The following is a 21,965-nucleotide window of genomic DNA, read 5'->3' as shown; positions in this document are numbered from 1 at the left end:
AGGTTAGGTATTTGGAAACTTTTTTGCCACTACAGTCTCCAACCATTTCCAAAGCCCGGCCACAGGACCTACTCCTATGCACACCCGAAAGCAAAGATAACTGCCTGATGTCTACAGTTCTCAATAAGCTCACTCGACCGTCTCACTTTCCAGAATAGTTATCAGAATACAAATGAGTGAGAATGATCTTATTACAGATAATCTTCAATCTGCTTTGATTTTTAAATGTACTAAATATTATTTTTAGTCAAAAATTGCTTACTATATACCCCAAAACTGATGGTAATAAGAGATTAAGAACCATCAATATAATGGGAAGTAAAGGTGAAAACTATCCCTGAATGGTCTCAAGTACAAACCAAGGCATTTAAACAGTGAAATGATTGAGGTTGCATTTGGGAAGATTATTCTGAAAATGTGGAGAAAGGAATAACACGGTTAAGAAGTTTGTATAAAAGTCCTGGTTAGAGGTAATAGAGAAATAAAACAAAATGGTAGTGGAAAAAAAAAAGACGATGGAATTGAGAAATGGGACAAATATGGAAGATAAGCTTTGTGAGGGCACAGGTCTAACTTGTCACCTTTGTGTTTCTAGTGGTTCAATAAGTATTTTTGAATGGATAAAAAAAATAAGTTCAAAAAATAAATAAATAAAGTTCTTGGCAGCAAGGCATGTATGACAGTGGTAAAGCAGACTTCTTGTCAAATCAGTCTCATTCATTAGCTTTACAACCTTGGGTAAGTTACTTGACCTCTCTATGCCAGTTTTCCCATCTATAAACTGGAGCCAATAATAATTTCTAGATCGTAAGGCAGTTTTGAGGATTAAATAAGGGTAATATATAAAACGCTTCAAAGAATACATGACACATGTATCTGCTATACAAAAGTGCTATTACTTTTATTAGTGAATGTAACTCCGGGAGAAAATGTGTTCCCAGCCCAGGGCAAATAAACCTTTGAAGCCGAAATCAGTCAAGGGGAAGAATAAAGTGGGAGAAACTAGTTTATTGCTTACAAAAAGTCCTCTACTCCCACTCGCCAGTGTCTCTCCCGGTCCTGGCTGGGAAAACGCCAAAAAAAAAAACCTTGTGGTGCCAGCGCACGCTTCCCTCTTCCCCCACCCCTTGTAAGCACCTATTCGTCTGGAGGTAGGCTACTTCTCTCCACTCCTTATAAACACCTATTGATATGGAGATAGACTAAGGCCAGGCGAGAGATTCTGGAAATAGTGCAGTTTACCCACTGTGAAATAACGTATTTTTAACAGAAATTGAGAAGTGAGAAAAAAGTTTGGGGTTAAGAATAATCAACTGCACTAAGAGTGCTCTGTTTGGCCTTCAGTGGATCCACTTAGTATGGATTGGGCTGTTGGGAAGAAGGCTGGACTTAAGAGATTTGACTCTTGCCACTTTCTTCTGCTCCCTGCAGCCCTCGTCTCCCAAGCTTAGCATACTAGCCTCTTTCAGTTCCTCCTATAGGTCAGGTTTTCCTACTTCAGGGCTTTGCCACTTACTGTTCCCTCAGCCTGGAAGAGCATAGAGCCTGGACTCAACAAAAATTTAGATTCAATCGATGAACTTGGAACTCTTCAAACATAAGTAAAAGTTAAATCCCTGGGAATTTATGAGACTGCCATGTAAGCATGACAGAAGATAAAAGTGTCAGTGCAGAAAAGAGGAGCCAACAAATACAAAGAAGTATTCAAAGGTAGCCAGGTTCAGTTGGAACAAAGTTCTAAGGAGACAGAAACACCCTGAAACTCAGAGGACACAAGGAGGGTGAGAATCACTGGATTTGGCGATTTTGACAAAGTTCAAACAGTTAAGGAAAATAAGTCAACTATCATTGACTAATTTACCAAAAATGTTTGGAACGGTAGGGAAGCAGGGTCTAGGAAAGCTGACTTTAAGGATAAACCCCGTTTTTAGGGTTTCTCTGGTAAGAATATAAAGTGACAGAGCAGAGAAGCAAACAGGGACTAAAAGCATAAGGCTAGATCCTGGAGACACTCTGGGTCTCTATTTGTACAGTTTTATAATGTTCACAGTTCTATCACTGCGTTGTTACCGTCCTCCAGCTCTCCGACGACACACGGTCTAATTGAGCCATTATCAAAGTGTGGTCCCTAAACCAGCAGCAGCAGCATCACAGGAAACTTGTTAGAAATGCGTACTCTGGGGTCCCACACCAGATCTATAGAATCTCTGCAGGTGAGGCCCAGCAACCTGTGTATTATTTTATAAAGTCCTCCAGGGAGTCCTTCCAAGTCCCCACAACCTCCACTCTGGAGAGAACGACAGAAACCACTGGAAGGAGTGGTGGCCAAGGTCGCAGGGCAGATTTCCGCCTGACACTTCTATCTGAATCTTCCTTGCGCCTAACGAGCCCACCCAGCACGCAGCTGGGCGCACTGGCGCTGCGCTGCAGAGGCGGCCTACGCGAGTCCACCAAAACACCCGCTGCGGACGACAGACTGGCGCCTTAACCGCACACCGCCCCGCCCTCGGGCTTCCACTTCCGGCGCCCAAGGATGGCCGCGGGGCAGGGACTAGGGCGGACGTGTCTGACTTCCTCGAGACCGGAGGTGGGTGAGGACGTTTGTTCTCTAACTCCTCCCATGGCCTGATGACTCTTCCGTGAAACAAAGATAGTCTAGGATGAATGTCCAGGAACCTTGGAACTCAATAAGGGAATAGAGAAGCCTCGAAAATGCCCCTCCGCCTTTTTCACTGCTCTCCGACACCGAGACCCAAGGAAGGGAAAGGCTGAGGGGAAAAGGCTGAGGCTCAAAGCCAGATCTAGGAGGGGCGGAGAAAGGTGCCCGAGAAGGAAATCTCGCGATAGGAGGCCGACCGGGGCGGGGGTGACATCTCTTCCCTTTCTTCGCGTTAGTTCCGGTCGCAGAGGAGGCACCGCCGCAGTTGCCGCCACATCGGGGATTTCTGGCTCTTTTCTCTTCGCCTTAAATTAGGTGAGGCACGGCTTCCGCTCGTTCCGGGCCCAAATTTTGTGACCTTGTCGCCCGGCAGAGTGCGAGGGAGGCGGCAGGCCTGTGCGGCCCGGCTTCGTGGACCCGACCCGAGGCCGTCGCATGAGGCCGAGCCCGATCCAGGGCCTGGATTCGAGGACCCGGGCCACCGCCTCAGCTGGGTGGCCGTGGGGTCCGGGAGTGCGCCGCCGCATCAGACACGGAGGCAGTGGCGGAGGCAGGCCCTCCCCGGCCTCGGTAACAAAGCCGCCGCAGCCTCTATTGAGTGATGACGCGTGGGGGGTTCCGGCGGGCGGGGCGGCAGAGCCGCCACCACCACTGCGGCGGCGGCAGCTGCTTTCGCTGGAGGGCGGGCAGATGTCCGGGGCGACTGGGCTCCCGGCGCGAAGCGCCTTAGCGCCAGTGGTCCAATCGTTGCGGCGGACGCCACCGCCGACTAGCGGGTCAGTGGAGAAGGGGTTGCGGACGAGGAGCAGCCTTTGCGGCGCCCCGCTGTGGCCAAGGGGTCCTGGACTGCGGCGGTCACCTGTCGCCCGAGCGGGAGACTCAGGAAGGGTGTGGACAGGGAGACACGTGCTCCGGGAGGAGGCTTTGGTTGTAGGGTATGGGGCAAAGGAGACTACGCCCGCTGTCATCTTGCAGGATAGAGTGGACACGCGACGGCCGCGGTCACGGGCACGACTGGAGAGTAGGGTTGTGCTCCTCAAAACCAGGCCCCCCAGAAGAAGGGCTTCACCTTTTGACAGGGGCTTAAAATTTGCGTATACGTTTTGGATACTTATGATTATGGTGGTAATCTCAGTTAGCCTTCTGTGGTGCTCAGAAGTAGTGGAAGACCTAGGCAAATTTAATAGGAATGAGGAAGAGGTCGAACAGTTACGGTTTGCCACCAATCATTGTGGCGCTGTAAAATTATTTAAGTGTGCTTCACGTGACATATTCAAAGGGTTTTCTTGTGAGAAGAATGTGAAGGTAATTCTTTGTACCTTCCCCAGGTATATTGCTAGGCTGAAAGTGTGTTCTATTTGATTTGTATGTGACTAGACCAAAGTTTGTTCGTTTGTTTTCAAAATGAATGTTACAGCACAGATACTTTAAGACCTTATTTTTCTTTTCGTAGGGTGTCTTTTATGAATAATCAAAAGCAGCAAAAGCCAACGCTATCAGGCCAGCGTTTTAAAACCAGAAAAAGAGGTAAATGTCTATGTTTTAATAATCTCACTTCAGACCTCCATAATAACTTTTATATTTTGGCTCCTCTGGGAGGCAAATACTTCGTACTAAAACCTTAAGAGAAAGTACCAAAAAAGAACTTGAATTTCTCGTTGACAGCGATTTCAGCTACACGTTTAGTATTTCTGTTTTTCCAAACCTTTTGTTTTTTAGTAGCAATGTTTATATCTCTAAACAGGTTAGTGAATGATCTTTTTTTCATGAAGATAAAGTTTTTTGTTTTTTTTGTTTTTTTAAATATGCATTGCATTTCCACTAGCCAAATTTCACCTAAAATTTTTGCTTGACGGGAAAAAGTTAAGTTATAAAAAGGGAGCTCCTGATGTGATCACATTTACCCAAACTTTGTGAAGATTTGTGAGAGAAAAATCAGACTTTACCCATTAAAGTTAATTACAGAACAGAGGTCAAATTGTAGTGTCTCTTGAAATTAAATATTTCTCACGGACTTGGTAAGAAAAGTACGAGAATTATATTAATTATCTTTCTGTAATAGTGGCTGCTTAAATGAATACTGAATTCTGTAGCAAGGCACTGCACTAAGCGAATACCAAGTTAAATGAGATGTTGGCTCAGATATATTCTGTATTGGGCTTAATATTTTCCCCAAAATTTTTCAATGTTACTGCTCAGAAGCACATACTGACCTTATTTTACAGGAGATTTTGAGGATATAGAGACCTGGGTCAGGTGCTAGTTATAAATTGTGTTTTTCTACCCTGAATAGCAGACACTTGAAGATCTCTAATCATGGTCTGTCCCCTTGTGCTGGGGAGACCAAAGATTAATTTGATTCTAGTCTTTGCAGATTCGTTTAGATTTAAGCCTGTAAATTTTCTTAAGGGGAGGAACAGAAGTTGTAAAACAGAACAGTTTCTTTCTCAGTAGAGAAAGAAAGTTTGTATACTTCCGAGTATGTTAACTGGTATCACTTTTATATACATATAGTATCAAGTAATTTGTGTTAGCATCATGAAGAGGTATCACTTCCTGGGTTCCAGATTGAGATCACTCATCCCCTTCTAATTCTTGATAATTGGGTTCTGAATAGGGTGAACAACTGTCCAGATATGCCCAGGACTAAAGAGAGCTCCCAAGACATAGGCCTTTTGGTTTTAAAAAAAAAAACAAAACAAAACAAGAAAATCCTGGTCAAACAGGAAGGAGTAGGTCACCTTTGTGCGTGTGAAAATTAAGATAGCATCTAACCTAGACAAAGGTAACAAACTGTCATGGAGTACGTGATAGCAGCTCATAAAAACTATATGCCCAAGGCACTATTTTGAATACTTTCCAAATTTTATTTGTATCATTTAATATTCACAACAACTTATAAGATAGATACTATTATTGATCACCATTTCACAGCAGGGAAGTTCAGGCATGAAGAATGAGACTACTTGCTCAAATTCAGACAGTTAGGTAGTGATTAGGATTTAAATCAGGCAGTTTGACTCCAGAGATCTTGCTCTTAACTGTGACACTATATAGTCTCTTGATGATCTAATTTATATGACCTTTAATTTCCCTTCTGAATAATGGGAACAAAAAGATCTATCTCACAAGGTTATTACAAGGATTAAAGCAGGGTATCTACTGAAGTTTGTCATGTATTAGATACATGGACTGTATAAATAAATCGGTTAATGTACTTTCTGAAGATTACCTTAATAAATACCAAATGAGTGATTTAAAAAAATAAAAAGGGTTACATGCATTTAAAGAAAAGAATCAAGAGCTCCAGTGTTTGGACACAAGTTCATTTAGGAATAAAATTTACCTGAGATTTAGAGGATATCCTAAATTTCCAGAAAGCCCAGAGGCAATGGGAGATCATTCCAGGTAAAAATTGTCTCCTGGCAGTAGGAACAAAGTAACTTATTTAGCTCACTTATATGAGACCTGCGTGAAAAAAAATAACTGGGAGAAAAGCTGCACAGTTCTTGTGACTAGGCAACCCTGTCTTGCACTCGCAGAGGGGAACGTTGAAAAGGATGTGTGTTTGGTCTCCTGTGTGTCCACTATATTGCAGGTCTTTGGTAATCTATATTGTGTTTGTTTTTTCCAGCTGTTGAAGGTGGTTGTTTTCATGGTATTTTGGTAAGCCTTTTAAAACTAAGTGTTTTGGGATTTTGCCCCCAGATGAAAAAGAGAGGTTTGACCCTACTCAGTTTCAAGACTGTATTATTCAAGGCTTAACTGAAACTGGTACTGATTTGGAAGCAGTAGCAAAGTTTCTTGATGCTTCTGGAGCAAAACTTGATTACCGCCGATATGCAGAAACACTCTTTGACATTCTGGTGGCTGGTGGAATGCTGGGTAAGTGGGGAAATGTAATGTATGGAAGATTATGTAGAATCCAATATATGAACTATTTGACAAACCTATCAAATTAGAGTGGCTTTGTTTTTTTACCCCCATAAGATCCTTCTGAGGTTTTCCTCCCAACTCATAGTAAATTAGCAAATTGCCTTACTCTGTCTGGCTTTGTATTTTAAATCTGTTACAGAACCATAGTGTTTAGGGACAACTTTTCTTCTCTGTCTGATACCTAAGCCCCTATAACATCCCTGATGAATGATTTTTCCATTTTGAGCTCTCCCAGTTTGTTTGAGCTCTCCCAGTTAAAGAAACCCTAACCTCTTGCTCTGTCTTATAAAATGCTTCTAATCCTGCACTCTTCATTCATGCTCTTCAGTAAATTAGCTACTAGCCACAGAGGGCTGTCAATCACTTGGAATGTGGCTAGTCCAAGTTGGGATGTGCTGTAAGTGTAAAATATACATTACATTTTAAATAATATAAAAAACAGTACTTTTAATACTGAAATGTTAAAAGTCATAATTTTTTGGTATTGGGTTAAAATACTGAAACTCATCCTTCATTTTTTTTTTTATTTTAGCAAATGTACATCACAGTAATTCAACAGTTCCCCCACCCACTCCCCTCCCCCTTAGTTAACCATTAGTCACTTCTCAATGTCTATGAGTCTAATGCTGTTTTGTTCCTTCTGTTTTGCTTTGTTTTTATATTCCACAAATAAGTGAAATCATGTGGTGTTTGTCTTTCTCCACCTGACTTATTTCACTGAGCATACTACCATCTAGATCCATCCATGTTGAAAATGGCAGGATTTCTTTTCTTTTTATGGCTGAATAATATTCGATTGTGTGTATATACTGCACCTTCTTTATCCAGTCATCTCTTGATGGACACTTAGGTTACTTCCATATCTTGGCTATTGCAAACAATGCAGTGATAAACAGGGGTGCATGTATCTTTTGGAATTGGGGATTTTGTTTTCTTTGGGTAAATTCCTAGGAATGGAATTACTGGGTCATCATCCTTCATTTTTAATATGGCTGCTGGAAGATTTGAAATTACATTATCTGGCTCACATGTTTCTGTTACACAGTACTGATATAATTTATTCCTGCCTCTACCCTCATGAGGCAGTTCAGGAAATCTTAACAGAACGTGCTACTTAGTTATATATCTCCAAATGCTGCCAGCACTTTAATTTATATAACTCTTAAAGGTATTTCACAGTATTTTCTATTGACCCTCACAGCCAAGCTGATACTCCATGTGAATATATGCAAAATGGAGGCTTAGAGAGGCTTCAGTGACTTGCATGCAGTCAAATAATTGCTCAGTGATGAAACCAGAAACTTAGGTTCATACGTTCTAATGCCTAGTCAAAGGAGTATTTCTTTCATTGTTACCAGTTCATAGTAAGAAATATGAAAGCCTGTATTCATAATTGCTATCAATAAGCCTCTTCTGAAAATTATTTTTAAAACATTTATTGAGAACATTTTCAAACGTATTTTAGAACAGTATAATGAACTGCTGGTCAGCTACCCAACTTCAACATTACTAACAATCTTTCTCTCCGTCACTGTCTTTATCCCCACCACACCCCCCACCTCCCATATTTTAAAGTGTACATAAGGCATCTTTTTATCCATAAATAGTTGCAAATGTGTCTAAAAGATAACATTTCTAACTTGTGGGTTTTTATAACCCAGCCTTTTTGGAGACTTGAAAAGGTTTTCTGTGTGGAAAGTTAAATAATCAAAACCAGCTTTGAACAACTCCATTTGAGTGACAGATTTGGCGTTATTGTATGGCTAAAGCAAATGAGTTTCATTGGGTTGCTGAAGTGGGTTTTATTTATTCCTGTAAATTACCTTATTTTATTCATATACACTGAACCAACCAGCCATGTTTGTACTGAGAAATTGACTTTGCTTTTAAATTTTCTTAGAATTTTTATCATTTTATGAGAATCCTTACAGAAAGTAAGATTGAAACAATGACTAATTTTTTGAAAAGGTCATTGAAAATGTTCTGTAAATATACCTTAGCCCCAGGTGGTACACTGGCAGATGACATGATGCGTACAGATGTCTGTGTGTTCGCAGCACAAGAAGATCTAGAGACCATGCAAGCATTTGCTCAGGTAAATGGAACTCTACATACTTATTTCAGTTACCCACTACCCATCTGAATAATGTTTAAGGAATAGTCTAAATCTAAGAGGATACAGGTAGAAGGCTGAATTTGAGCTGAGGGTTTGAGATACTGTTCTTGGTACAAAATGATGAATTATAAAAGTTCAGATGTGTTGAGGAAAACAAAGTAGAAAAAGATTGAATTAGCTCTTCTTATTTGCTCCTCTGAAATTAATCCATTTATAAGAAAAACATCAAACTGAAAAAGAAAATCAGTTTCCTGTCATGATTTCCATCACTGAATTTTTCTGTATCTAACTTTATTTGTTTGATATACTGTTTTAGGAAGGTTTCACGTGAACAGCATTGTGGTCTCAACATTCACCCACCCATATTATCAAGTCCTCGCTACCCCCGCCCCAGTGCAGTCACTGTCTATCAATGTAGTAAGATGCTGTAGAGTGAACTTATCTTCTCTGCCGCATCTAACTTTTTAAAAGTGAATGAGTAATAGGCACATTAGCTTATCAGTCAGAATCTCATTCATAGTTTTCATACACAATTATGTTCATGTTACTGTAAGCAGAGAATTCAAGTGCGTCTAACTTAAGAGATTGTTATCTATGTCATTAGGAAAGTAGAACTGTATTTTATGATCTTCCTCTGTTAATATCTTCAAAAGGACGATGACTTGTATTTGAGCAATGATTAGTTCTTACCTTAATATTTGGGAATAAAAATCTATTGCAGGGTAGCTTTTAAAGTGTTAACAGCACTGGCATATTGCAGGGTTTGGGAGTGCATAGACTTCCCAAGCTTGTTTAAATACTTTATAAACTGCTTCATTCAGTGGAAGGTTCACTTCCTTAGATCTGTGGAAGAGATCCTAGTGTCCCTGACCTAGGTCTTTTAGGAATCTGGCATCTGTACATAATGAAGTTATAATTAAATACCTTTACTATTCTTCACAGGTTTTTAACAAGTTAATCAGGCGCTACAAATACCTGGAGAAAGGTTTTGAAGATGAAGTAAAAAAGGTATGAGAAGCAGTATGCTCTGTAAAAAACAAAAAGGTGGGGGTCAAAAAGGAAAATTTTAATCCTAATCCTGCCACACATTTGAGATAATTTTAGATATTTAGGTAAGCTGTATTTGAAATGTTATTTTGGGGTATCATTTAAACACATTGAGAAAGAGAAATTTAGCATACTTGCTGTTTAGATAATCTTAGATACTATGAGGAAACTGAGTCACAGAGGTTATGTAACTTGCCCAAGATCACTTATCTCCTGAAGTATTATAACTGAGAATCAAATTTGGTAAGACCAAGAGTCCACACTTTTAACCAATATAGTGTGCTTTACTGCTTCTTTTTATATAATGCAATTGCTCTTTTAACCCTTAACTATTTACTTTTATAGCTGCTGCTGTTCTTAAAGGGTTTTTCAGAGTCGGAAAGGAACAAGCTGGCAATGTTGACTGGTGTTCTTCTGGCTAATGGAACACTTAATGCATCCATTCTTAATAGCCTTTATAATGAGAACTTGGTTAAAGAAGGTAATCAACCTTTAGTAAAGGATGGTCTGTAGTTGGCTGAGAAATGGGGTAGATAAGAGCATGAAAGATTAATTGATATAAAAGGATACAGTTTATGTAGATTTGACTTGTGTAGTAATCTTAGTTTTTTAACCATCCTTAAATTAATAGGTTTGTTCAGATTCTTTTGACATTTAAGGTATACCTTTGGTATCTAGTGTTAATGGCTTTCTTTAGGCATACAGCAAGTATCTAGGGTCCAGACAAAATGTAGTTACAACAAAAGAAAAAGAAAAATGCCATAAAAACCCAGAAAGAGATTAATTCCAATTGGGAGACTAAGGAACGTCTTTAACAGACAAAGTGATATTTGGGAAAATGTCAAACTGGAAGGAAAATAAATTTCCTGTTGTGATTTCTATAGTTAAATTGTACTATGCAGGGATTATTTTAAAGTTAGCTTTCTTTTTTTCTGCTTAGAATACTGAGTACTTATGTGCTCTATGTTAATTATCGCAGAAACCTGTCAAGTGTAGGAACTGTTACTCCCATTTTACACATTCAGAAACAGTTTAAGTAACTTGACCTAAGAATATACAGCTAGTGAATGGTAGACTAGAGAAATTGGTGTGGTGTAAAATGGTAAGCCATGGCAGAAGGGAGTTTAGGTTGAAGTAAGTAATCACATGTGGCTGAACTATGGAATGAGGAAATGGGGAGGTAACCAGTGGTTAAAATCCAGGAAGGAACTTAAAGTTAAGTCCGCTCTTTTGTTCTACAGGGGTTTCTGCAGCTTTTGCTGTAAAGCTCTTTAAATCATGGATAAATGAAAAAGATATCAATGCAGTAGCTGCAAGTCTTCGGAAAGTCAGCATGGATAACAGATTGATGGTTTGTCACTTGTTTCATTCATTCTTCCCATTCTTACAGAAAGTATAATAAGGGAATTTGCTAATTTTTATTCTGTGAAAAGAGGGAAAATATTTCTCTTAATCTGACTTAAAGACCATTTAACCACATTAAAATCTCCTTTTAGGAACTTTTTCCTGCCAATAAACAAAGCGTTGAACACTTCACAAAGTATTTTACTGAAGCAGGCTTGAAAGAGCTTTCAGAATATGTTCGGAATCAGCAAACCATAGGAGCTCGTAAGGAACTCCAGAAAGAACTTCAAGAACAGATGTCCCGTGGTGATCCATTTAAGGATGTAAGATACTTTTGTTTAAACCATCTTTATGTGACTAAGTTTCTGGCAAAGAAAACTTTGACTCATTTGAGAAACTATGAGTAAAAATTTTTCACCAGAGTAAGTTCTAATTAATAGCTGTAGAATCTTACCATATTCAGTGCCTTAGTAGTGCCTAGAAATTATAACACTTGGGATTTTGTAGGGTACGAGCCAGTGGACAGACCTTCTCTTTTCCATCTCAGACCTTTCCTGGCTATGTGTAAAATAAGGTTTCAACTAGAGATCTATCCCTTACGGTTCTAAAAGTTGTCTGATTATATCTGATACACATGTTCTTGCCAGTTGCCATGGGAAGATGTTTTTATGCTCTTGTGAAATGTCTGTGTTTCATATTTGGATTATGTACATATCAGAACTGATTTTATTTTACTTAATTTGGATTTTTTTACAGATAATTTTGTATGTCAAGGAGGAGATGAAAAAAAACAACATCCCAGAGCCTGTTGTCATTGGAATAGTTTGGTCCAGTGTAATGAGCACTGTGGAATGGAACAAAAAAGAGGAGCTTGTAGCAGAGCAAGCCATTAAGCACTTGAAGGTATTGGAACTGTGCCTTAACAAAATATTCTGCTTTTAAGTGGGGATAAGTTAACTTACTGTACTTACTGTAAGGATTTATCATACCATGTGGTTCCTGGGGATATCCCACCAGTAAGTAGAAAACATCATTGATAACCTTTTAAGAAGTCTCACTTGGGCTTTCTTTGGTTTATGGATTAAAAACAAATATATCTTAAAAGTGTGTTTTACATATAAATGGAAATACATGTTTAAAAGTAGCTGAAGCCTGCAGTTTGGTGTTTCCTTTGAGAGAAAATGTTGAAAAACAGGAGCATTCTTCCCCTCCACCCCCAAAATACTAATATTGTACTGATGTTATCTGTAATCCTTGGTATGGTATTGCTTATTTGACTTAGATGCTTAGTAGATTTTTCTGCTTTGCTATTTAAAATTACCACTAAATAAAATACTATTCACAGTGATAGTAAAAGCTGAGGTGTGTTCTCTATTCTAGGAATTTTGTAACTGAGGTCATTATAATGAATGGCTAAATCTTTTTACTTTTCCTTTTAAAAGCAATACAGCCCTCTACTTGCTGCCTTTACTACTCAAGGTCAGTCTGAGCTGACTCTGTTACTGAAGATTCAGGAGTATTGCTATGACAACATTCATTTCATGAAAGCCTTCCAGAAAATAGTGGTGCTTTTTTATAAAGGTAATTTAAATTTTAAATTTTGTCAGTAACATTTAATAGAAATTTCTAGAGTACTCAAAATAATTCCAATGAGTAGTTATCTAAACATCAGACTCTAATAATCACAGGACTGAGTGGTCTCTCATTGAATTGGGTGCTTATTAGCACATTATTGTCAGAACATCTCTAAACCTTATTAACAAGTTAAAATCTAAAGCCTTCTTGATACAGCTCCAACTTCACCGCCTGTGCTCTACCAGTTCTCTTTCCAGACACTCTGCACATGTCTCTTACCTTTGGCCTGCCCTTCACCCTATCCCATTACCCAGTGTGAACTTTCACTTTCAAGACCAGTTCAGAATGCTTCTCTAAAGCCCCCCTATTTCAGTTATTGTTCCCTTTTCTGTGATCCCAATTTCAGAAAATTTGTCTCAAGTGGTTAGCAAAGAAAAGACCTATTGGGAGAGAGCCCATTACCATGTTTAATTTACTGCGGTTGATGATAACACTTTTCTAACATTCTGCATAAATCAGACCAGCCTTGATCCCTGTGACTGTAGTTTGTGTGCGTATGTATTACTTCCATCACCTCGTTTTCATAAATGATTTTGTTGGTTCCTACATTCTAAACATAGAACAGAGGTCCACCCCATCTCTAGGTTTTTTTTTCTTTCTTTCTTTTTGATGAAAGAATAGGGTAATGAACTCTCCAAGTACCCCATGCTTGAGGGATTATCAGGCTTATGGTTGGGTTTCTTGAAAGTGTTGGTACCTCCCCCAATCTACTTCCTTCCACTCATGATTTAGAAACAAATCCTAGAAATCTTTTTCCAGTATGGGTCTATAAAATACATGGACATTTTTTTTACTTTTTTATAATTTTTTTTAAAAATTATTTTATATACAATACTGTACTGGTTTCAGATGAACAACTTAGTGATTTATCACTTACATACATTATTATATGCTCACCATGATAAGTGTTAGTCTGTCACCATACAAAAATACATTATTACAAGCTGTGTTCCCTGAGCACGCTTCCATCTGTTACTAGATCATTTTATATTTAAGGTTTGTAACTCTTTATCCCCTTCACCTGTTTCACCCATTTCCCCACTCCCTTTAGTAGCCAGCCATCTGTTCTCTGTGTTTATGAGTCTTTGTTTTGTTAGTTGTTTTTCATATTCCACATAGAAATGAAAGCATGTGGTAATCATCTTTCTCTGATTTCTTTTGCTTAGCAAAATACCCTCCAGGTCCATCCATGTTGTCACCAGTGGCAGGATTTCTTTCTTTTTTATGGCTGAATAATATTCCATTGTACATATGTACCACATCTTTATCCATTCATCTATTGATGGACATTTTGGTTGCTTCCATATCTTGGCTATTGTAAATAACGTTGCAGTAAACATAGGAGGGCATAAATCTTTTCAAATCAGAATTTTTGTTCTCTTCAGGTAAATTCCTGGAAGTAGAAGTGTATTTGTTTTTAGTTTTCTGAGGAAGCTCCATACTGCTTTCCCCAGCAGCTGTACCAATTTACATTTGCAACAACAGTATAGGAGAGTTCCTTTTTCTCCATATCCTTGTCAACACTTGTTACTTCTTGTATTTTAGATAGTGGCTGTTCTGACTGCTGTAAAGTGATAATCTCATTGTGGTTTTGATTTGCATTTCCCTGATGATTAGTGATGTGGAGCATCTTTTCATGTGCCTATTGGCCATCTGTATGTCTTTGGAAAATGTTTATTTCTTTGGTGTTGAGGTATATGAATTCTTTATATATTTTGGATGTTAATCCCTTACCAGATACATCATTTATGAACATATTCTCCCATACTGTAGGTTGCCTTTTTGTTTTGTTAATGGTATCCTTTGCTGTACAGGAGCTTTTCAGTTTGATATAGTCCCACATATTTATTTTGGCTTTTGATTCCCTTGCCCAAGGAGATGTATCCAGAAAAAAATTACTCATGCTTATGTTCAAGAGATTTTTTTGTTTTCTTTCAGTTTTAAGGTTTATGTCTTATATTTAAGTCTTTAAACCATTTTGAGTTTACTTTTGTGTGTGGAGTTGGGCAGTAATCCATTTTCATTCTCTTGAATGTAGCTTTCTAGTTTTCCCAACACCAGGTATTGAAGAGACTGTCTTTTCCCCATTGGATATTCTTGCCTCTTTGTTCGTCTATTAATTGACCATATGTGTGTGGGTTTATTTTTGGGCCCTCTATTATGTTCCATTGATCTATGGTTCTGTTCTTGTGCCAGTACCATACTGTTTTGATTACTGTAGCTTCATAGTAATAGCCTGAAGCCTGAGAGGGTTATACCCCCAGCTTTCTTCTTTCTCAAGATTGCTTGAGTTATTCTGGGTCTTTTGTGGTTCCATATAAATTTTAGGATTACTTGCTCTAATTAAGTGAAAAATGACATTGGTATTTGACAGGGATTGCAATGACTGTAGCTTGCTTTGGGCAGCATGACCATTTTGATAATATTAATTCCTCTTGTCTATGAGCCCAGAACGACTTTCCATTTATTTGTGTTGTCTTCAGTTCCCTTCATCAGTGTTATATAGTTTTCAGAATGCGGGTCTTTCACCTCTTTAGCTAGGTTTATTCCTAGATACATTTGTGTTTTTTTGATTTTGGTGGGGTTTTTTGTTGCAGTTGTAAATGGGATTATTAATTTCTCTTTCTACTAGTTCATTATTTATATATAGAAATGTAACTTATTTCTGTACCTTTATTTTGTAGCATGTGACTTTACTGAATTCATTTATTCTAATAGTTTTTGAGAGTTTTCATCATGAATGGATATTGAACTTTGTCAAATGTTCTTTCAGCATCTATTGAGATAACCTTAGTTTTTTATCCTTTTGTTAATGTGTATCACATTAATGTGTAAATACTGAACCATCCTTGCATCTCTGGGGTAAATCCTACTTGATCATGGTGAATGATCTTTTTAATTTTTTTAATTCTGTTTGCTAGTGTTTTGTAGAGCATTTTTGCATCTATATTCATCAGGGATATTAGTCTAATTTTCTTTTGTGGTTTTGGTACCAGGGTTAAGGTGGCCTCACAGAATGAATTTGGACACTTTTTTTTAGTTGATTCGTTCTCTCATTTATTCTTTCTTTCTTATAAAAACTACAGTACCATTTTCACACCTAACAAAATTTAACAAATTATCAGATATCTCTGATCGTTTATCAAAAGGTTTCTCAACCTTTGTACTACTGATATTTTGCACCAGATAATTCTTTTGTAGGTGACTGTTGTATGCATTGTGGAGTGTTTTAACAGCATCCCTGACATCTGTGCAAGAGATGTCAGTAGCGCCTGTCCCTGGCGTAACAGCCAAGAATGTCTCTGAACATTGTCAAAGGTTGAGGGGTAGGGGGATTGCCTTTTGAGAGAATCGCTGGTTTAATAAGGGATTTTTCCTAGTTTTCAGTTCAGACATTGTCAACAAGTTGATAAAAAGTTTAACAGAGATCACCTGTTTCATCTTTTCTGATTTTCTTGAAAAACAAATTGGCTGGGAAAAAAAACATGTTTAAAATACAATTTTAAATACAAATTAATTTTGAAAGCAACAAAATAATTGCTTTTACTTAAGTTTTCAGTAGGATCTTTGTTGCCATGCAGGCATTTGCATGTTAGGTGGATTTTACCTCTGCCTGAGTTAGGAAGCTATGTGAAAGCATCCCAAATATAATGACTGCTCTTTTCTCTAGCTGAAGTCCTGAGTGAAGAACCCATTCTGAAGTGGTATAAAGATGCACATGTTGCAAAGGGCAAAAGTGTCTTCCTTGAGCAAATGAAAAAGTTTGTAGAGTGGCTCAAAAATGCTGAAGAAGGTAAGACATTTCCTTCATGCAGTTTGTTTTGTAAAGCCTGAAAACTAATTTCAAACTGACCATAGTCTGTATGTGCTGCCTTCTTTCATTCAGGTACCATTACGTACCTGGAGTACAGATTTTTGTTTTATGACAGACTTGTAAATACTTATTTACTTAAAGACAGTTGAGGAAAACTAGACTAATTATTAGAGTGTTTTGCTGGCTCAGCCATAATGCTATACTTTCTCAGGAGAAAAAGTGGAAATTTTTCAAGTATATAATATTTATGAGTTTTGAGGTTTACAAATGAATTCTTTTTAATATCCCCTTATATAAATAGGATTATTAATAAAATTCCTTAATTTAAAAAGCTTCAAAATTATAAATGAAAAATTTTACTCTGATATTACATAATGCTTGACTGCATTTTCCCCCTTTTTTAGAATCTGAGTCTGAAGCTGAAGAAGGTGACTGAATTTTGAAACTACACCCTCAGTAAAGCAAACAGGAATTGTAGATATAAAATGTCATGTCTCATGTGTCCTGGTTCTTACATCTTCCTACCTCCCTATATCAAGCATGATATAAGGGCTTTCATGGCAAATTTTATTTTAACTGTTTCTATGGTTACTGAAAATGTTGGGTTTAGTTTCTAAAAACCATGTTTTAAGTAGCTACAGGAGCTATAGATTCGAATCTAATGTTGCATTAGTCTTTTCAGTTATCTTCTACCTCCTGTATTTTCTACTGTAATGTAATTTAAGGCCTTCCACAATGAACAGTTCACTTTATTCCCTGGGTTTTCTATATAAGCAGTTTTCAAGATATGATTTGGTTAAAAATAATTTGTTATAAAAATTCTGTTTGCAAATTAAACTGTAAAAGTATTCAAAGTCTCAAAAGGCAATGATTTGTGTGATAATTTGGTGCCAAAGCCCTGCTCATTAATGAAAATGTCATGTACAATAACTGAATTCATTAACATGAATCTTGAGTATTTGGACCATTGCTTACATGTTGGTAACTTTCTTGGATTTTTAACCCTGGATGTCCTTGAGCTCAACTGTTTGCTCTCTTGTTTTCATTCCTTGGTGAAACCATGGGGTACAAGTATGAAAGTGAGGTCTTTGAGAAACTGTATATGGCAGAAGTTGTGGGAAGAAGAAAGTTGAGCTTTTTTCCATTGAGAAACATCTTCATTCAGTTTGAATCTTTACAGGCAAAAAAAAAAAAAAAAACCAATGGGGTATTATTTTCATTCAACCATCTTCAAAAAAACGTACCTTAGAAAAGTCTTATTATTTATTGTATTTTACACTTGTCATACACTTACACTGATAGGAAATTATGAGTAAAGGAAAAGACTACTTATACTAAACCCAGTAAATTGTTAAAAATGTTAAGTGGTCAACACGCTCTAATTAGAGTATTTGTTGTAAAGAATGAAGTAGTGATGATGATATATTTTCACTTGGGTCATACTGGACCAGCTTCATTCTCTTAACATACTAACTTACGACTAAAGCATCTGGTCATTGACATACCCAGTTGCCATCTTTTTAAATTGCCGTGAGCCAAAATATATCTTCATAGAATTGATCCATTTGTTTCAATGGCTGCCTTTTAATTTCCATATTTTCTTGCTGCTATCCATGTGTATATATATATATATATATAGTCATTAGAAAACAAAACATGGCCATGCTTTTTGGTGGAAAGATTTCATGTTAAAAGTGAACATTTTGAAAGTTTTTTGATTGGCAAAAGAAACTCTTGAAATAATGCCACCAGGGACTGAGTGGAAATTACCCCTTTCAAAGGTGCCATTCTTAGGAGCCAAAAGTTTGGTGTTTAAAAGTTCATCTTGAAAGGATAACATGTAATATAATGTGAAATAAAGGTATAATAACCTTATGAAGAAGAGCATTATAACTGATACCATTGTGAATGTGGTGAAATTATTAAATGAATAACTTTGATAAAGTTTTCACACACACGCAATGTTTCACTAGGTTTCTACATAGTAATCTGCTTTTACTTTGAAATTTGTAGTCCTCAGAAGACTTTCTTAGAAAAATTAAGTCCATCTTTACACTTAGGTTAGGTCAGTCTTTTTTAATTTTTTAATTTTTTTGTAAGTTCCATGTTAATACCTAGTAGAAACTGTATGTAACGCATTCACACATCTCTATTGTATAATCATTAAGTAGTTGCTCTTTTCATCCTTATGGACCCCAACTGTTAACACCTACACCAAATTCTGATGTAGTAGAAACTAACATTTCTACAACCAAATCATTGCATGTTACTGCCATACAAAGTATACCCTGTTTTATTATATACTATGTATAGTGAAAGAGTGTGTAGTCTTCTAGTACTACATTATGATCTTTGATCATACTGTTTTTTTCTTCATAATGACAAAGCAGTGTTTATTTACTACAATGCTATAGTGAATGGATACGTCACCTGTGACAGTATAGTATAAAGAAAGGGAATGCTTTCTAAAAAGACTTAAAAGTGGTGATTTTGAAAGTCAGCTGCCAGTGCCAATCTATGGCCTCAAATATGTAATTCTTAATATAGATTGTTAAAATTGTGCTTGTAATTATGATTGGATAAGTGTTCACTGATTTTCCTAACTTGGTGTTGACTTCTAAGGATAAGTCTCCTCCTAGATGCTATAATTAAATGTGTGTTTAGAGCTGATCAAGTTTCTTAATCTTAATTCTGGGAATATTGTCCTTGAGATATTTAATATTCTGAAGACTCCAGATACCAAAAATGCCACAGGATATTTTGACATGGCATAATGATGGTGGTGAGAGGAAATGCATGTGACTGAGAGATTTACTTCTAATTCAGGGTTTCTCAAAATTTTTCCCATTATCAACCACCCCCCGAAAAGAAGCCATTTTAGACTTTTTTCCTAATAGCACCCCAGTGGATATTAATATAGATATGCTGTATATGTATAGTATCTGCTTTATACATGAAAAGAGTAAGGGGTTTTTTGGTCCCACTTGGGTGTGATGGCACCCCCATAGCAAATGCATGCCCTAATACATCTTTTTTTAAAGGGAAGGGGACCTAGTGGTAGACATTTGCATTGACAGATATATCTTTATGTCCATATCTGAAGCAGTGTTTTCTGCCAGGGTCACTAGAAAATAGAAAAAATTTGTTTTCTGCCAGTCCCTATCCCTTAACAGTTGTGCTTTTGTATATAACCACGGTAGGTATCAGAAAAGTCATTTCCCACTGGCTTTGGAGGTCTTGACAGATTCTTACCGGATTATAAATGTATCATAAGTTGAATCATTTTGGTTTCTTCTAATCTATAAACGAGTGAAAATCCTAGGTGAGTGATTTAAAGTTGGGCATAACACTTAAATAAATGGTATTAAAATTGTACTGATGACTCTACGGTCACACTCAAGTAGGCTGCCTACAGGGACTGACCACTGTTGTTTAGCTTTCAGTGTAACATAGATGCCAAAGTTTTAGTGTTCATTACTGCTTAGGTTACTGGATTACCTTTGTAGAAATTTTGTTCAGATGCTATTTACAGGTGCCATGAAAAATAGGTTAATAAGCATCTTTGTGAGGAGTCTGGTAAATTGCCTTGCTGTGATATTACATATAAAGTATTAATCTTCAATTTGTATAAAATATTTCTATTCACCAGCCTACTAAGGCCTAAAAAATATATTATTAAGAAATGAAAATTTTTCAGTAAGGTTTATTTGGTTTAAGTGAAGTCCAGAAGGTAAGTACTTCTGACTTCAAAATAATGAATTTGGCTTCTGCCTAAAATCTTGAATTGTAGTGGGCTTGTACCTAAACAATCTTATGCATAATTGTATGAAACTTGGTATGGATCAGGAAGTCTTCCTGGCTTCCCCTCCCCATGTTTTTCCTCCAATTTAATTATAGGCAAATAGTCATATCAAATCCAATCATTTAAATTTTCCAATGCACTTATAATCCTATCCTTATTCCAGGGTTGTAGTCTCAACTGTTAATGACTTGAGAAAAAGATGAAGATACTTTACAAATGCACTCAGTCGCTGTCAATTTAGTAACTGTTAGTAAGAATCTTAGTTAAAAGTCAGCTGCACGTGGTGCATACTATAGTGCCCTAGAGGAGACAATGGTAAGAAATCTACTGAACCCTTTATTTTGTAGACTTTATCTAGAGGGACCACTATCTTGTTAAAAACTACATGATTAGATTAAAATAAGGATGAAAGTTTAGACTTTTTTAGCTGAAACCTTGAAGGCTGTGCTTAAAATTTTGACTTAGAGGTAAACCTTTTGGGGAAATAAACGATCCATTTACATACTGAAGCCTCTATTAAAAGATGATCTACATTCTCTGGCATCTTAAAAATAAAATATTTTTTCTGTAAACAGAGCTCACTTCCCTTCTAGTTAGGAGTAATGGATCCCGGCATGCGAACAGTTGAAGAACAGAGAAAACTGGATAGCTGGTAATTCAAATAGTTCTTGGCACTCTGAAAAACCTCAGTACAGCCATCCATGCCAGTAATTACATTGCTGCATTATTTCTGTGTTTAACTGTGAAATTTACTTCTTGTCTGTACTCTTGAAATTGAATAAAATTTCATGAGACTCCTTGTTAATGTCAAGAGAAAAGCAGTAACTTGCATTGGGTGTTGTATGCTAATAACCTTTAGTTACTAAGTGCTGGGTTGGGTTAAGGCTCAGTTCTTGTCCCAGTCTTCTGTTTCCCTTGGTGTTTTAAAGACCATCAAAGGCCTGTGCACCAGACCACTCTTGCTTTGTTTGGCTCACATGTGCTTCAAACTAATATCCAAACATGTACATGGTTTTTTAAAAAAAAATGCCACCTGCCCTCCCCAGAAAGCTTCAGGTCCCTTCCCTTTCAGCCTTCACATTTAACGGATTGTCTTGTCCATTCCAACTCCAGAATAACCCCAATGCCACTACCCTGATTCAGGCCACCAGCATCTGTTAAACACTACAGCTAGGGTGGTTCCTTGAAGTTAAGTTTAACATTTTCAGACCTTTATTTTTGTCTGAGGCTCTTTGTGAATCTAATTTCCCTTTCCCTCTTAGTCACCACTACATGCCAAGTGTCAAATAGTACTTGTCAAGTAGTAAGCATTAAATATTAGTTGAGTAAAGAAAATGAAAACTGGCATGTTGATAATTATTCCTGGATCAGAATACTGAAGAGAATATGAAAAACGGATGTTTGCATGTAGAAAGGAATCTGTTACAATGTGAATTTTAGATATTTAAATATTTAGAAGCAACTTAGACACAGTTTATCTGTTCTGTGTTTACGGTTGCTACAAAGTGACCAAAGGATGAAAACCTATCAGTTAAATAGTGAATGCATGGTGTCAGGTACTCTGCTGAGCTTTAGGCCAATGGGTAGTGAACAGGATTGGGTGTCAATTCAG

The 21,965-nt window shown here is 37.3% G+C and overlaps 1 protein-coding gene across 4 annotated transcripts; it reads left to right on the top strand.

Annotated features, from left to right (window-relative positions):
- Positions 1–2,513: 2,513 nt before the first annotated feature.
- BZW1 (basic leucine zipper and W2 domains 1) lies at positions 2,514–19,221 on the top strand. 4 transcript variants are annotated; one of them, XM_017651227.3, is made up of 12 exons: positions 2,514–2,587; positions 4,113–4,186; positions 6,368–6,544; positions 8,596–8,690; positions 9,654–9,719; positions 10,104–10,239; positions 11,000–11,109; positions 11,255–11,425; positions 11,859–12,005; positions 12,545–12,683; positions 16,408–16,530; positions 16,956–19,221. In XM_017651227.3, exons 2-12 carry the CDS (start codon positions 4,123–4,125, stop codon positions 16,985–16,987), a joined length of 1,260 nt encoding a protein of 419 aa, XP_017506716.1. In that variant the 5' UTR covers positions 2,514–2,587; positions 4,113–4,122; the 3' UTR covers positions 16,988–19,221. The 4 variants fall into 4 exon arrangements, with proteins under 4 accessions (XP_017506716.1, XP_017506715.1, XP_036865042.1 ...); XM_017651226.3 differs by lacking the exon at positions 2,514–2,587 and adding an exon at positions 2,716–2,974; XM_037009147.2 differs by lacking the exon at positions 2,514–2,587 and adding an exon at positions 3,018–3,229.
- The last annotated feature ends 2,744 nt before the right edge of the window (positions 19,222–21,965 follow it).

The sequence above is a fragment of the Manis javanica genome, chromosome 12, assembly GCF_040802235.1.
Source record: "Manis javanica isolate MJ-LG chromosome 12, MJ_LKY, whole genome shotgun sequence".
In the NCBI taxonomy this organism is placed as follows: Eukaryota; Metazoa; Chordata; class Mammalia; order Pholidota; family Manidae; genus Manis; species Manis javanica.
Note: the sequence above shows the minus strand (reverse complement) of the source record. Positions and strands in the feature narration are given on the sequence as shown.